Below are 17,588 nucleotides of genomic sequence, written 5' to 3'. Positions count from 1 at the left end.
TACTACTACTACTATCCTTATTATTATTATTATTATTACTATGTAAAAATATATATATTTATCATAATAAAAAGAATATATAAATAATAGGTTCGTGAGACTAGCCAAGCTCGATATCTATAGCTCAGGTCGAGCTCATTTTAGCTCAGCACGATTCGGGGCTTCACCAAGCCGATCTCAAGTAGTTCATGAGCGGCTAATCTCGTTTAGACCCCGGTTAGAATAAGAATTAACTGGGAATCAACTAACTATATAAAGGAATTTACTATTGTCAAAATATGAACCCTACTTTGTTAGTTCTAGTAGTAATATTACATGGTGACTTATCTACGGCAGCTTGTTTTCTTTCTTTGATTTTCTGCTCTCGGCTGCAACTACGCTTGTTGAAATATGAAATTTTCGATTAAGCTGTTTAGGTCGCCTTGTTTTTCTGTTGAATCCTCTTACACATATTGAACCTGCAATAATATTTACCAAACTATATATCAATACCACTAGTACAAAGCTACAGTTTTTATTTTTATTTTCGCGTTAGAAATAAATATAAACAAACAAAAGAAGTTTTGGCTTCATACCTCCCCAAAACAAGCGTTGAATGGCACCGGTTGATAGGGCTGACAAAATGCAGAGTTAGTATTATGTATGGTTTATAAAAATATTCAAAATTTGAAAAATTAAAATGCGTTAAAAACACACCCTTAAAAATTGATGTTGCAGATGACCCGCAACCTAATTCCCGTAATGGCAAATTACATAGCTGACGTCTTGGAACATCCATTGGAACATGACTAGTTTCATCATCAGCAAATACCTAAATAATAATATGTAATTGGTCAGACAATGAAATAGGAAAAAAAAAACATAAATGTTGTAATCATTATGATTTATTGCCACAATAATTACCGATTTTGACCCGTTAAACTTAGAGAAAAGTTCATATACCTCGTTAACCTGAAAATATGTTCCATTAAGGGGAAATGATCCTCTATTTGCAGTTCGACAAGGGATCTGTTGATGCATAATTTTAGTAAAAAGATCATACAAATTCATAACTAGCATTAGTATATGATTTATGACTTTTGTTACCAAGACAGTTGCTTTAACAGTTTCCTCTAGATTATTATTAGCTGCTACGCATGCTCTGTTTTCTGTATATTCTAACGAGTTGGTAACTTCACCTGTTTTCGATAGCCAATATAAGAACTCATAATAAATATATAACAATTTTGAGCAATTGAATTTAATACCTGTAAACCATACAGCAAGAAGGTACGGCGTCGGATCATTAGGGTCCCGCTCTTCAAACTATACATTCATAAATAGCATATTAGGCAGAAATTCAAATATCTTTGACTCATAAAATACTACAATTATAAAAAGCATGTTAGCCAGGGATCCATATATCTTTGATTCATAAAATACTACAATTCCTGGGGTTGACTGTTTACCCCAAAAACGAAAATTTTCCTTTTCGAAAAGGTCCGTTGCATATTCAACTATAGGTGGCAAAATTGGTGTGTTAGGAAACGAGTTAAATCAGTAGACCTGTAAAGAAACCAAATATTCACTGAATCGTTCGGCAGGAAGTTCATTATTTAATAAACGAATGAACATAAACACATTTTTTTGTTAATCTAGTTAAACGAAACAAATACATGTCTCGTTCATTCATTTATGTTCGTGAACGTTTGTGCCATTATATTTGCTTTTGTTTATGTTTGTTTAATAAACAAAAGAACATGAACACAAAATTTTGTTTTAGCTCAGTTATGTCCGTTCATCTATGTTCAGTTATATTCGTTCATTTACATTCGTCAACCGTCCGTTTATACTATTAACGATCAATCATAAATGAACACGAGCACATTCATTTTCATAACAAACATCAAAAAGAAAACTCTGTTCGTTTAACTGTTCTTGTTCGATCGTTTGTTCGGTTAAAGTTAAATGAACAAACACGAACATGCTGCATTTGTGTTTGTTCGGTTCGTTTGCAGACCTACAAATCAGAGAACGTGGTTCTGCTCTAATAGGATTAGGTTAACCCGAACCACTGTCGAATATTTTTGTAAATTTATGAGTAATGTCAAATATGATCAATGCAATTATATTATTTCCATAATAATCTAACTTATTGAATAAAATGATTTAGAAGTTTTTATGCATTAGAAATAAGCGTACCCCAGCCAAACACGGATGGAAATCCGGGAGCTCATATCTGCATTAACAAAAATTAACAAAACAGATTAATCTAGCTCACAATAACACTCACAATAAAGACAGCAAAACAGAGGTTTTTAAAAAAACATACACAAGGTGCATAGTCCTCGATTTGGCTATAAATTTCTTTGGTGGCACACGAATGTTTTCAGCTTCTGCTGAGAAAGCAATTACAGCTTTGGACACGTCAGCATCTGGGATTTGAGTCTTATTTGTGTCCATAGTTTCTTTTAAAGTTTCCCTGAACTCTTCAGTGTTAAGTCTGATAGTTGGGATTTCCTCATCGTCAGACTCGCACCATAAATCTTCAATGTCGCCTATAATTGATTCTACTTCAGGCTCGGGAGATGGTGGAACTTCAATTATGGGTTCACAGGTTTGACTTTGGTCTTCATAACTTGGACCCGAGTTGTTGACTTCTAGGTCAGATGATGGGGGGACTTCAATCATGGGTTCACAGGTTTGACTTTGATCTTGATAACTTGAACCCGAGCTGTTGATTTTTTGGTCAATGGATGATGGCGATTGACCCAATGAATGGTTTGGTTCATTGACTTCAATTATGGGTTCACAGGTTCGACTTTGACCTTGATAACTTGAACCCGAGTTGTTGATTTTTAGGTCAATGGATGATGACGGTTGACCCATTGAATGGTTTTGTTCATTTCCAACTGGGATGATTGAAGTCACATTACTACTTTCTTTTGTTCCAGGAAGCGCGAGCCTACCACTACATTAAAAACTTTATATCGGTAACAGCGTAAAAATAGTTCAAACATAAGTACAAATAATTTCTATTTCTATTAATGTTGTATAGTTATCAATGAAATTTTAGTACAAACCTAGCAAATGCACTTGCATAATGCCTGCACTCTGCTCTCATTGGGCATGCATTGCAGTTTGGTTTTATCTTGGTACAAAATACCTATAAATGTAAAGATAATAAACTTCGAATAAAACTGAAAGAAACGTATGATGGAAATAATGAGATGGGTAAAACAATCAAACCTTTCCAAATGTGATCAACTGGTAGTGTAGCTCATATCTGTATACAACATAAGTATTGAAATAAGATTCTTAACAAATACATTGTTATGAATAATGCTAAAAGTCATGATATAGGTGATGGTCATAAAAGATTAAACTTTAACTTCAAAATGCGTAAGTATGTTATTGTATAGTATTATGAAGAATAAGGCACATAACTGAAAAATAAGAGGTAAGAAATCTATGTCAAATTTTTATCTAACAAGTAATAGGTTTGACTTCCCAAACTTTTGGCTGTACAATACGTATGCACACTGAAAGGAAGTCAAACTTAAAGTTACTTGATTGTATAATGTGTATGCAAACTGAAAACTGGCTGGCCAAGCAGAAAGATAAACTTTACAATGTTTTTTGATCAAGGGTGCATAGTCTCGGGTATAGGTATTTCTGAATGTTGTCCACCATAGGATACCTGAAATAATTTTGTGACATTTTGATTCAAGAGTAAAGAAGGTAAATAACAATATAAGAAATATAACTATATCTTGAAACTTACGCATTCAAAAGGTGGATTTGAACTGAATCGGGGAGGGGTTGCAGCGGGACCCACCCAAGACGTGTCGCTACACGGCCAACATTTGTGTCAACCTTTCACAAACAAAACAGAAAACATTGAAACGAAAAGGAATATATTAAAAATACAAAAAGAATTAACGAATCTCAAAACCCTTACTGGAAAAGCATTATGATGTAGAGTTAAAAGCCGTACACACTCCACACTTTTCAAACCGAGCCCCTGTATGCTCAATAAGAATTCTCTACAAACATAAAAATTATTAAACTCTATCTTCAGTAAATAATAAGCCTTAAAAGATTAGTTTGATGACTATAGTTAATTGAATCGCTTACTTTGCAGTATCTGGTGGAACATCTCTTAACCACTCAAGATCAAGAGTATCATGGTCTTCATACATTCTATCTAAAAACTCCTGCCAAAAAAGTCAAAAAAAAAGTCAAACTTTGTACAAATTGCTAACCCTTCTAAACAAGATACCATTATTTACATTATTTCATTACTATTTAAATGAAGTTACATACTTTAATCCGTCGTGCTATCACATTATGCATCCCTCGGTCTGCAATGATTTTTGCAATTTCCTCAGGTGGAGTACGCCTAACTGCTTCCCAGTCAACTGTATCCCTGTAATTCACATTGGTTTCTTTTTCTCGATTTTTGCAGTAAGTTTTTCTAATTTCGTCCCAGTTAGGTTTGGGTATTTGCTTTTTCTCTTTTATGTTTTTCGTTTTTCCCTTTGGTTTATTTTCTAAAGTCGTTTCTGCATACTTGATATTGTTTGCTGAAACTACTCCTTGCTCAGTAGTAACTTCAGATTGGGGACTGCAAATTGGAGTGGTGGCTTTCGGTCCCTCTACAGGGTTTGACTTTTGTTGACCCGTGAATTCACCTCCTGAAGTCTCAAATAAACTCACATTCAAATCAAATGTAATAGCAGAAGGTTTGTTTTCACTTAGAGATGATTCTGATTCATCAATGTCAACCCTACAAAACAGTTTGAGATAGTTCACCTCCTCTGCTTCTAGAAACTTGCGGAAGGTATTAGAATTTTCATTGACACATGGCTTATCTTGAACCAGAAGTTGATTTTGGTTGGGTTCCACTGTTGGAATCACATCGCTGATGTCAGCATATGAAGCACTCATATCTTGTTCCATTTCAGTATTCTTATCTTGAGCCTGAAGTGGATTTTGGTTAGGTTCCACCATTGGAGCCACATCGTTGATATCAGCATATGAAGCACTCACGTCATGTTCCATTTCATTGTTATTATCTTGAGCCAGAAGCGGATTTTTGTTAGTTTCCACAGTTGGAGTCGCATCACTGGCATCAGCATACAAAGCATTCATATCTTGTTCCATTTCAATATTCTTATCTTGAACCTGAAGTGGATCTTGGTTAGGTTCCACGGTTGGAGTCGCATCGCTGGCATCAACATATGAAGCACTCATATCTTGTTCCATTTCAGCATTCATATCTTGAGCCTGAAGTAGATTTTGGTTAGGTTGAACAGTTGGAATCGCATCGCTGACATCAGCATACGAAGCACTCATATCTTGTTTCATTTTGTTATTCTTATCTTGAGCCTGAAGTGGATTTTGGTTAGGTTCCACAGTTGGAGTCGCATCACTGCCATCAGCATATGAAGCACTCACATCATGTTCCATTTCATTAATCTTAGAACACCCTTCACAAATTTGTGTATTGCTTGCAACTGATTCTTGCCTATCTGGGACTTCAAAGTCATCAACTTCTTTGCTTCTGTAATAAGCAGGAAATCTGGCTGCTAAAGACATGAAGGCAGAGCTGCAAAGAAAGATTATTTACAGAATAAATATGGAATCACATTTGAAATTCATGGTATGAGATATACAATGTATATACCTTGAAAGATGGTCCGATACGTTTTGAGTTAAATAAACTCCAACCACCGAGTCGGTAACCGAACCCTTCCAAGGCGAGAAACGCCTGTTACCTGTGATAGATATGCTTAAGTCAGCAGATGCTTTTACAAGTGAAAATATTGAGCAAAAAGGGTAAATAATGAAATTACTTCATGTGTTTGCTAAATTTAATGATGATTCAATATACCTTGGATAAGATGCATTTTAGCTATAAACGAGTCAACTCGTCCACGAAAGATATTTCTCTGAGTTTCCCACCATTCTTCCTTATTTTTATCCGTTTCTTCAATTGATTCACTACCATCATACTCCATCAGCAGTTTCCAAACTCTTAATGTCTCGGTGTCAAGATCCACTTTGGGAATATTTTTACGCTTCTTGGGAGGAATCTTTACAAGGGCCCCACTGACATTCCGATCCCGTACCACGAGTTCTTTGCATTGATCTTTAATGTCCAAACTCGCCATCTTCCATATTAAATGCTGCACTTCGCTTGCATTAAATTCATTCAAATCTGCATCAATCATGAAAAAAGACATAATGAGTGACCTAATAACTAGCAATATAGAACTTACCTTATCTACCTTTTCTGGTATACAAGATATCTTGGTGCTGAGGTGGTAAACTTTGACTTCCATACACAGCAACCTCTTGTAGTTGAAACCAGTTCATGTTACCAAAATAGTTATCAAACCGTGGGAAATCCTGATGCGGTGAGGTAAAACTCTTAATTCTTTGTACGGGAATATCATACAGCTGGAGGTGTTCTGTAATGTCAAGAAAGTTTTCCTCTTGACAAAGAAGGTCATTTCCAAGATCATAAGGAAAGTTTGAAATATTTTCATTGAATCGAGTGTGCATTATAAGATCATTTTCAAGATCATAAGGAAAGTTTGCAATATTTTCATTGAATCGAGTGTGCATTATGGATCGTTTCCTTCTCGTCTGCCAAAACAAACTAAGAAATCTATCTGTGAAAAAATGGGATTTCATTGCTGCTTTCTTGCCTTTGGATTTATTAGCCCTATTTTGTACATTTTTCCTTTGTGTGATTTTTTGAGATCTTCCCACAAGATTCTTGCGAAGTTCATCAGCTATGATGTACCACTGATTTACCTTTATAGACACTTTCTTCCTCATTGTCCTATATTTCTTGAACAATTTTGGAAAAACAGGCCCGCATTTTCTGCTATTGTATAAACATTGATTTCCTCCACTAAACGACCGCCTATATACCAGCAGTGTAGGGGTTGTAGAAACGAGGCTGGTTGAGTTTGAACTGCTTTTCTTTCGGCGGTGATAGAAGTGAACATATTTTCTACCGTATTTATCAACTTGTTCTTGATTTCTTGTTATACAAATATCTTGCACGTGTTGTCCATTATTATCAATTACCAAATTGTCAGAAGCTTTAGGGCATTTGTTTTGAAACTTACTCCTCCTTGGCGTATTTCTCTTGGAAGTAACAATCTTACCACGAAAACAATCAAATTTTTCAAAATCAAAACCGAGTGTCAAAGGTTGTTCATGTGATTTTGATTCTTTAACAACCGAATGGTGGTCAAAATCCAAGAAACGCTTGCATGAACGAACAACTATAGCCCTAGAAGCTTCTTGAACATCTTGGCCAACGTGTTCAACGCCAAAGCTGGTAGACTTTAGAGTACAATTGGTTGAGTTTCTTGATTGCATCCTCCTCTCTTGTACCCGATTTGGAGTTGAAGGTTTCGGAGTCTTTGATTTCGGGGTCGCCCGTGGAGTTTGAACCTTTGGGACCTTTTTAGGTTTGCTATCGTCATATATTTTAGGCCTGTGTTTTTTCACTCGAGGCCTTTGACTCGGCTTTTTGTTAATGTCATTCCCATCATTACGCCTTTTTCGGGTCTCTTTTGTCTTGGATGGTGTTGGAATTGAGCCAATACCATCTCGTGACTTATCAACATCACGAGCCTTATTATTGTCATGCTCTGAAGGAGAAACTTTGACTGTGTCATCTTGTACGCAGCTAGAGTCATCTGCACCAATCAAAAAAAATCAAACTGTTAGTATATCATGTAAAAAGTATTACAAACTGACAGAGCTTGGTGCTAAAAGAACAAGTAAACCATATATTGACGTTGAAAATACTATGTTTTGAATCTCAAACGTCGAAAAGGAAACCGGTCAACAGATGGCTAGTCAACTGTCAACACACCAAAACCTTAAAAGTAAAGACAGCTTACCATGAACCGTCGTAGTACCTTTAGGTTCCGTTCCGGCCACACCCAAACCAGCTTCAAGCTCATCAAGAATGCCAACTGGAAATTCACACATCTCATTCACTACACACTTTTCCATGTATCCACGCATGCTATCAAAACCATCCGTACACGGAAATTCCCCATTCATATTTTCCTTCCCAGTCCCTCGTTCAGAAGTCAATGCCGGCTTTCCTGGTGTTAACGGTATCCAAACACCGTCACTCTCCGTCGAATTACCTGTTTCCATTACACCAAACCTGTACATATGTTACAAACCCTAATTACTAAAAACAATGTCAACTTATCAAATTCAACGACTACAAGATGTCTACACCTTCCAAATGCACCAAAGTCAAACACATGAATAAGCAAAAATGAAATCAAACAGAAAACACACAGATTTGAATTGAAAATTCACGATTTCAACAAAATCGAAGCTACCTAAAACCAACCCGAACCTGCTATACAACCGAACCAAAATTAACCATCAAATAACCCTAACTTACAGCTAATTTACACTAAAATCAATTTGATTGTGTGAAACATAATCAATACGATGACGTAACAAAGAAACAAATCCTGCATATATACTACAAACCCTAACTACTGAAAACAATGTCAGCTTATCAATAACATTTAAAGACTACACATTGTCTGCACGTTCCAATTGTATCAGATTTAAACACATAATTAAACGAAAACAAACTTAAACAGAAAACATACAGACTTGAGTTGAAAATTCATGATTTCAACAAAATCAAAGCTACATAAAACCAATTCAAACCTGCTGAAAGAACAAAGCAAAATTAAACATCCGGTAAGCCTATCTTACAGCTAATACACTAAAATCAATCCAATTACAACGACGTAACAAAACAAATCCTGTATTAGTAACTCTAATTCCTAAAAACAATGTAATTAATGGAGTAACATTTAAACAGCAAATTCACACATAACCCTAATTTACACCTAATTCACCCAAAATCAAAGCCACATAACACCAATTCAAACCTACTACACAACCGAACCACAATAAACCTCAAGCAACCCTAACTTACAGCTAATTCGAACAAGTTAAGACTTAAATCAAGTCCATTGAGTAACAAACATAATCAACACGACGAAGAAATCAACAAATTAGCAAGGTTTATATACTTACAGTTATTATTGTTGAAGCTAGGGTTTGTTTACCATTGATAACGGCTTCTTCAGTTGCAGACTGACTTGTAAAGAAATTTAGGGAAAATAATAATTAATAAATAATAATAATGATGATGAAATAAATATTAAGTAAAACCGTCAACGGTGTTGAGTTCATGACTTCATCTATGCGACTTTATTGGTTAATATTATTATTTACACCCCCTCATGTTATATGATTTGGCAAGTTTTGTAACTGGCACGTGGGTTACAAGTTGTATGGTTAATGAATGTGGTTTAAAACAAATATATATGGTTAGTGAATGTTTTTGTTACCTAATCCTCAATATAATGAAAATGAAAAGAAAACAATGGTTAAATATGTAATTAGGGAGTTGATATTTTGAAAATGGTGTTTTTGCTTAAGTAGTTTAAGAAAGATTATAAAGATAACATGAGACGCTTTTAGATAGAATTAAAGGGCATTTTAGTCCAAAAATTCAAAGTTTCACCCACTTGTTTTTTAAAGTACAACACAAAAAGACAAATAAAAAAATCTAACACAACAAAGCTAGTAAGAAAATTCAATATAAAAATCAAGTATAAAAAATCTAGTAAAAAAATCTAGCACAAAAAATTCAGTAAAACTTTCAATACAAAATTTAAAAAAAAAAATCTAGTACATTTTTTTAATTGTTATGTTCTATATAAAAATATGGTACTCGAACTAAAGATTAAAGATGCTCGATTTCATAGTGAAATTTTTTTTAAAATTAATGTCATTAAAAAGTTATAAATGTTTAAAAAGTTGAGGAAATTGAAAAATGTATGATAAAAGTGACTATCTACAAAATAATCTTCATTTCCTATTTTTTTTTCCTACACTTTGATCTCAACCAATTAGAAAAAATGAAATATCAATACGTCTTAATAGACCACTTTCATAAAACACAATTTATATTTGATCCTTCTCATAATTGATCCTTCCCATAGGTAATTATAATGTGTGGGGTTAAAAATTTCAAGTCTTTACTGTACATTGTCCATGTTTATAGAAGTGCATCTATCTTTCTGTTTTACGAATATGATATTTTTTAGGCGTTTATGATAATATCAAGTCTTATTCCTATATAATATGTCTTGTGTTAAATTTCTTTTAATAGAATAATCAGAGTTTATATAAAATATCGAACTATTGATTTTGAAAGACCCAATGGATTCTTTCAGTGTGTCATTTATGGGCCAATGGAATTCATAGGTATAAGAAGAAGCCCTAACCTATTTTAAATTTTTCGAGGACATGCGAAAAACGATTAAATTACCATTATAAGTCTCGTTTAAACCTCACTACATAAAAGTCAATATACTAGAAATTCTATGAAAGAATAAATAGTATATGATGCTTTAAAACACTCAGGATTTTATAACTTTATCACAAAAGTCGGGGAGATAAAACCATGACCAATGAGAAAAAAAAAATATGTACTAGGAGTTGTTTTGTAGCCTCTTAATGGTCATTAAAATGATACCTCTTAGTGGTTCATAACCTTTAAATGGTTAAGAGGTAGCCTTAAGTATGAATGGTTGAGAGGTAGCCTCTTAACCATTCAGACTTTCCAAACAACCCCTTACTCCCTATAGTGACCATACTTAAGCTCCGTAATCGATGCTACCGCATTTCAATACCAACTTCTTAAGTTTTGATATCAGAGGTATGTTGGTATAAGATCAATCAGATTCTCAGTTATGGAAGTTTATAAATCTTCATTTGAGTTTAGTTATCCAAATGTTAAGTATAGGGATTAAACATTTATTCAACGCATGCAAAACCATCAAAACTTGTATCGAATGTGTTAATAAAGTACAGAGTCATGATATCACCTATATAATTTCCGAGTCATGATATCACCTATATAATTTCCCATTCTACTATCAACTTGAAGGACATGATCCATATCGCACTAACAAATACAAAAGAAAACAAAATCTCAAGTCATCTTTAAAATCGCTTCTCTGCTGAATGAACAATTATCTCTCTCAATGACCCATCGTCAGAAAACATGCATATGGAGATGATGGCAACTGAAACACAAGATTAAACCCTAATCCACAGGATAAGTCTCAAGCAAGTAATCATTTACAAAAGTAAATAATGCATCTATAGTAACCACAAACCTCTACCTCAAGGAAACCATTAATATCAGCAGCAAGTCATGCAACACTCTTTGAGATTCGGTCAACTTAAACCCAGCCTTACTCGCCATGTCACCAACTGTCACTCTCCGTCCACATTTATCCACCACATCCATTGTCTGCTTCCTCACCTCTACCTACAACTTATCATTTTCAATTATCAAAATTTTAGCCATAATTTCCAACACAAAACTTCTATTTCCATTATTTTGTCTTCCGAATTGCATAAAGTCATCAGGAAAATTATATAGAGAGTAATTGATGGAACTTGAGTGGAATTTGGGCAAGTGGATATAGAGGTCATTAATTTGACTAGTTGGATGATGATGATTAGCTAGATTACTAGATTATTATTATTATGATTTCGCCATGAAAATTGGATGAGAATTTGGGGATTTAAGGATTTGAATACGTGTTGTTTGTTTTTTAGTTTGATTGGACGGAGAAGGGTGAAGAATCACATCTTTGTAGATAGGATTGCGAAGTGGCGGTGTGGTACCCACAAGTCTTTTAGAAAAAATGTTATATAAGCATTCCTCATCATTATCATTGAAAAAAAATGTCACTTCAACGAGAAAACTAACATGGATAATGTATTGTTAGTTTGAAAGTGAAAAAAGAGAATGATGTTAAAATTGGGAAAAACTCGCGTACCACATATGAATCTCTTTGTAAAATGCATGGAAAATGAAATTACATTGTAACCATTATTTGTTATATATATGAAAAGCTAATTGAATCATATTTACCTCAATTATTTTAACTCATATAAGGATTTACTTAATTTTATCAAAAGGATTTATTGACAACTTACGACTCCTCTATTTATTTCAATTGATTTAAATCTATATATTTCAATTAATTTAAATTGTGTGATACTGCAATGTGCTTTGGTCATTTTATATCTTTCATGTAAGTTCATTGAAGAACCTTCATGTCTAGTGATTCTTCGGAGTCTTTTTAGAGTCTTAGTCCACAGACTTGTTGTAAACGACTTCATCCCATGGACTTTTGATTTGATTTTTTTGTTGCAAGGATCTTTGTTATTTTAGTTCCAGTTGATGTATCTAGTTATCTTGCGTTAATGGGTTTAGTTATAGATAGTATATCGTACCTAACACATATCACGACCTATTTACCCATATTTGGGTGTTATGATAGAGCAGCTTAAACTTATACCGCACAACCAAAACACTCCTAGATGGAAAATATTTGGTCATTGTACGTTACATGTGATATTCGTCATATTCGGTTTGATTCATATATATATTGGTACGGTAAATCCGACCCGTTTTAAACTTTGTTATATTTCGAATCCTTTAAAAGAATGTCCTTCTTGTTATAATCATGCCCCACACTCGTCATGTTGTTTTAATATTTTTAACGGTGTTTAATTCGCTTATTTTATACTCGAAACCAATCCAAACCAAAGTACAATGACCATTTTTTCCAAAAACCAAACTTTTCCCCCACCTCTAAATCAAATTTTAATTAATTAATTATTTAATTTAACTTATTTATTTATTTTATTTTAAAACCAACCAACCAACCACATTGAATGCAAAGTGGTTGTAAGATGATTTAATGTCCAACCGTCCATGCAAACTTGTCTGCTCCTCCTTGCCTATAAATACCAACACTTCTTAATATTTCCAAATGTTCATCTCTTCCTTTCTCTCTAATATTTGGATTTGTGAAAGCAAATTAAAGTGTTCTTGCCTAAGTTGACTTTAAAAGTTAAACTGAACAACTGCTTGCTTTTCAATCTGAATTGAGTAATGTTTTGGGATGTTTTTAGTTTTTATTAGTCTCATATATATGTTTCATTGTTTCCCTTATTCAACCTTGGTTGATTAAGGTGTTTATGTCATCCTAAGGCACACATTTTCTTATTAAAGGCTAGTTTGACCCGTTTTGGGATTTTGACTCGTTTAAAGTTTCTGATTTTTATTTTACTTCTTTGTTGAATCTTGTGAAGAATTAATCACTCGTCATAAAAGTATAGGGGTCGTAGGGCAATTAGTTAAAATTATGTTTAAGTTATAGATGTGTCAAATTGAAGATTGTAACTTCCATGTAACTTCCATGTACACATGTCAAGTTATGATTGGTCTATGTAATCTATAAATAGGGCCAACAGTTGTACGTTTAAATCATTCAATCCAAGTTCAAGTTATTCATTAAAGATTATTGCTCATATCATCTTGTTCATCTTGTTTCTATATCAATTCATAATCAAAGATCCAGTTTGGACCAACAATTAGTATCAGAGCTTCAAGGAATTCTCAAATTAATTATTAGTTTGAACATCGTAAAGTGCCGGTGATTTTCGGCAGTGGATTAAAGGCAACGTTTTGTTTTTAGACATTACGTTTGAAGTGGCAGTGATTTCCGATTTCAAAAATTTCAACAAATAAGCATTTAAATTTGTTGTGGGTAGCGGTGCGATTTTCCGGTGGTATAAAAAAGGTGTCGGCACAGAGTTTCCGGCGGGGTAATCGGAAGTCAAGAAGGCATCGTGGTATTTGTGTTAGCGGGCTGTTATAAATCCGGAGATATCTGGTAAACAAACGCAGACACAACGTTGGTTCGATTCAGTGCAAATACGAACCAGAAGCCGAGGTTGAAGATCAAAGTTGATCGATTCCAACAAAAAGAAGTTCTTGTTGAAGGACTAAACCGGAGGAAAATACAGGACCTAATTCTGTTTTGTCAGTACGTATAACACGTTTTTCAGAAAACGAAATTCGATTAGAAATCGAGGGTGACTGGAGGAATTATATTCGCAGGTTTTAGGTTACTACAAATTCAGGTTTGCAAACTATTGTCCTGAATCATTGTATTTTAGTATATAGAACCAGAAGGTTTGTCTATACAAGGAATGTGAAAATCGTAGTCAGTCAAGGTGAAAGTTATACGATTTGAAAGGATGTCAGATTCGGAGACTTCTCCGGATAACAACGCACTAGTGACACACAAAGGGGTAGGATCGGTATCCCATTATCAATGCCCAATTCTAAAATCTACAAATTATACAGTTTAGGCAATTTAAATCAAGATAATTCTTGAAACGAATGGATTATGGGAAACAATTGAACCTACTGAGACTACGCAACAAGATGTTCGAAGGGACAAGGCAACGATTGCGTACCTGTATCAATCAATACCGGAGGCTGTCATTTTGCAAGTAGTAAGTGGCAAAACGGCAAGGGAAGTGTTGAGAAAAATGGCATATCGATGTTGAACGAGTACAGAAAGCTCGTTTACAATCTTTAATGTTGGAATTCCAAATGATGCAAATTAATGACGATGAGTCAATAGACACCTTCATGGAAAGATTAACACATATGTCACTAAAGCTAGTGCATTGGGAAAATCCTTGGATGAACCTATGCTTGTATGAAAACTCTTAGAATCCTTACCAGACCAATTTATCCAGATTGTTGCGTCAATAGAACAGAGTACTGACATAGATGAAGTCTCAATCGATGAAATAGTCAGGAAATTGAAGACTTATCAAGAGCGCATAAAGCTCGAGAGAAGAAGCCCTGGAGACGGTCAGGATAGGGTGTTGTACACACGCCACGACAACAACTTTGGCCGAGAAAAGCGATTTGAAGATCATGGAGGAGGAAAGTTTAGCCAATCAAGAGAAAGATGGCAGGATAAGAAGTATCCAAAGGAAGAAGGCTCGTCAAGCAGACCTAGAACAAACAAGAAATGGAAGAAGTTCGACAAAATCAAGGTCAGATGTCACAAGTGTAAGAAACTTGGACACTTTCAGATAGAATGTCCACAAAGGAATGCTGGTGAAGCACAGTCAAACTTGGTGCAAGAAGACGAGGAACCAACATTGTTAATGGCAATTACTGTGGACGATAGTGAAAAAGTCCTGTTAAACGAGGGTGAAGTCCAACCCAGAAAGCACACTTCAATAGAGGAAAGTCTATGGTACTTAGACAAAGGTGCAATTAATCACATGACCAGAGTGAGGAGTCACTTCAAGGAGATTGATGAAGCAATCAGTGGTCGTGTTCGATTTGAAGACGAGTCATATGTAGAGATCAAGGGAAGAGGCTCTATATTGTTGGAATGTAAGAATCAAGAACAAAGGATCATATCCGATGTGTACTACATTCCAAATCTCAAGAACAATATATTAAGCCTAGGGCAACTAACATAGATCGGGTGTAAGGTGGTCATGGAAGGAAATTGTCTGTTAATATATGATCACAAGAAGAACCTGTTATTCAGGGTAGAAAGGTTCAAGAATGTGACATCCTAAACCCTCGTTTAAGTAAAATATAAATATTTAGAATGCTTGAAAATAATAATGGTAGTGTTATAATTGTCTTGTGTGAAATATATATATATATATATATATATATATATATATATATATAGCATTTTTACAAGCTTCAATTTAAGTTGGGTAATTTTATAAAATATAGTGGGTTGTGTTGACTTGGTCAACAGTGACCAATTATTAAGGTTATGTCCAACAAAAAAAAGAAAATAGAGCGTCTGTGTGTGTGTGTTCCTTTAGGGCAACAGGAACAAGAGAGAGAGAGAGGGTGAGCAAAACTCAAATCTTCCCTTTTAAATATCATATTATTTGTGCAAGTGATCATCTAAGCTTCAAAACCCATCATAGGCATCATCTATCTCTTGTAAGTATCAATTTCTACATCTTGTAAACTCCATGGCTGAGCTTGCAACCCTTTGTCTGGGTTTTGAGGATTTGACTCGAAACTAAGTGAAATATGATACATGTTAGTTTGCAAATAGCTTAGATGATGACTGCATGTGGTTGATTGATGCTAAATAAATTGTAGATTACTGTTTCTAGCAATTTAATTTTTAGTGCCCATTAGTAGAAACAGGGGGTTTCATAAATTGGTGTTTTATGTGGATTCGGAAGAGATAAGCAAGTAGATATCTAGTAACACCGAAGAAAATGTACTTTTGCGAATTTAATATGTAAAATTAGAGTTGTTTTATTAACTCTTTTTCATACTAAAACAAAAATTTACAAGCTTGATGAAAGGTGGACCGTAAGTTTACGGATATATGTTGCCATTTAACAAAGTCAAAGTTGTTAATTGGAGTAAACAATATGACGAACTGAAATTTGATGCATCTTTTATGATTTTAAATACAAGGTGCAAAATGGTATGAAAATGATGAACTAATAAACTAAACGGTGTATGTTTAGGTAACCAAGCCATTAAAGTTGAAGATTATCGAGCGGGATCCTCTTCGTCTATGAAAGGTACACATCTCATCGACATCTTAAATAAATATGATGCTGAAATTTTACAGGTACAATCACTTAGTTGACAAATTTGTGTAATGCTTAAGTCAACCAATGTGTGAAATATATATATATAGTAAGTAATGCTTTGGTTTTAAGCATGTATTTTGGGATGTTGGAATAAAGTTTGAAGTTCATTATATGTATATTGCTCAAAAGTATTCTCATTAAAGAGTCTGGAACCATGTGTTGTCATCTGGGACATTTTTTTACAAAATGTTTCGCTATACTTATTTCATGTGTACAACTTTTTTTTAGATCTTAATAGCTTATTTTACTAATGTTTATATCACATCTTATGGTGTTAGGTAAAGCTCAGCAGTGATGGTTCTCATGTGTGACCAAGACTTCAGATCAAGTAAAAGACATTATGGTCTAATATTTTGTAAAACCTTTTGTTTTGTGGTTGCTAAAAAAATGTAACACAAGGATGTGTGTTTTAGGTTCTATGTTTTATTATGGCATGTTAACTTTTTAAAACTTAGGTCAATCAGATGTTCTTTTGTGAAAATTGTATATCAAAACAGTTTGTTTCTATCCACTTTATTTTTGTTTATTTGTCAAATGGGACCAAGCTCCGCTCAATTTTATATAAATATATGTTTTACAAAGTAGGGTGTTACAAAGAACAGGTTGTACAATGTCAAGCTAAAGATAACAACACCCGTATGTCTTCTAGAAAACATGGATGATGAAGCATGGATGTGGCACGCAAGGTTAGGTCATTTAAACTTTGATTCAATCAAAGATATGACTCGAAAGAAAATGGTTCAAGGAATTCCAGAAGTTAAGCACACAGGACAAATTTGTGATGCTTGTGTAATAGGAAAACACAATAGAGATCCATTTCCAAATAAGGCTAAGTTCAGGTCTTTAAAACCATTAGACGTAGTCTATGGAGATCTTTGTGGTCCTATATCCCCATTAACATATTCGGGAAAGAAGTACATATTCCTACTTGTAGAGATTGTGCTCGTTACATGTGGGTTTATTTCTTAGTCTCGAAGGATGAA

The 17,588-nt window shown here is 34.2% G+C and overlaps 2 protein-coding genes across 2 annotated transcripts; both read right to left on the bottom strand.

The window, feature by feature from the left end:
• Nucleotides 1-516: 516 nt before the first annotated feature.
• On the bottom strand, nt 517-7,032 carry LOC143589255 (transcriptional activator DEMETER-like). Its single transcript, XM_077070078.1, has 17 exons — nt 6,273-7,032; nt 5,876-6,202; nt 5,669-5,759; nt 4,306-5,590; nt 4,117-4,196; nt 3,941-4,025; nt 3,764-3,855; nt 3,611-3,679; nt 3,229-3,265; nt 3,063-3,145; nt 2,312-2,950; nt 2,182-2,218; nt 1,248-1,305; nt 1,087-1,178; nt 943-1,008; nt 697-811; nt 517-614 (listed from the first exon to the last, which is right to left on the bottom strand). Exons 1-17 carry the CDS (start codon nt 6,826-6,828, stop codon nt 532-534), a joined length of 3,795 nt encoding a protein of 1,264 aa, XP_076926193.1. The 5' UTR covers nt 6,829-7,032; the 3' UTR covers nt 517-531.
• Nucleotides 6,833-9,112, bottom strand: LOC143589252 (uncharacterized). The gene is made up of 4 exons (XM_077070074.1): nt 9,088-9,112; nt 7,911-8,165; nt 6,925-7,703; nt 6,833-6,874 (listed from the first exon to the last, which is right to left on the bottom strand). Exons 2-4 carry the CDS (start codon nt 8,074-8,076, stop codon nt 6,833-6,835), a joined length of 987 nt encoding a protein of 328 aa, XP_076926189.1. The 5' UTR covers nt 8,077-8,165; nt 9,088-9,112.
• Between the last annotated feature and the right edge of the window lie 8,476 nt (nt 9,113-17,588).

Source organism: Bidens hawaiensis, unplaced genomic scaffold (genome assembly GCF_021521415.1).
Source record: "Bidens hawaiensis isolate Kalapana, Puna unplaced genomic scaffold, B.hawaiensis_p1.1 tig00037286_1, whole genome shotgun sequence".
NCBI lineage: Eukaryota > Viridiplantae > Streptophyta > Magnoliopsida > Asterales > Asteraceae > Bidens > Bidens hawaiensis.
Note: the sequence above shows the minus strand (reverse complement) of the source record. Positions and strands in the feature narration are given on the sequence as shown.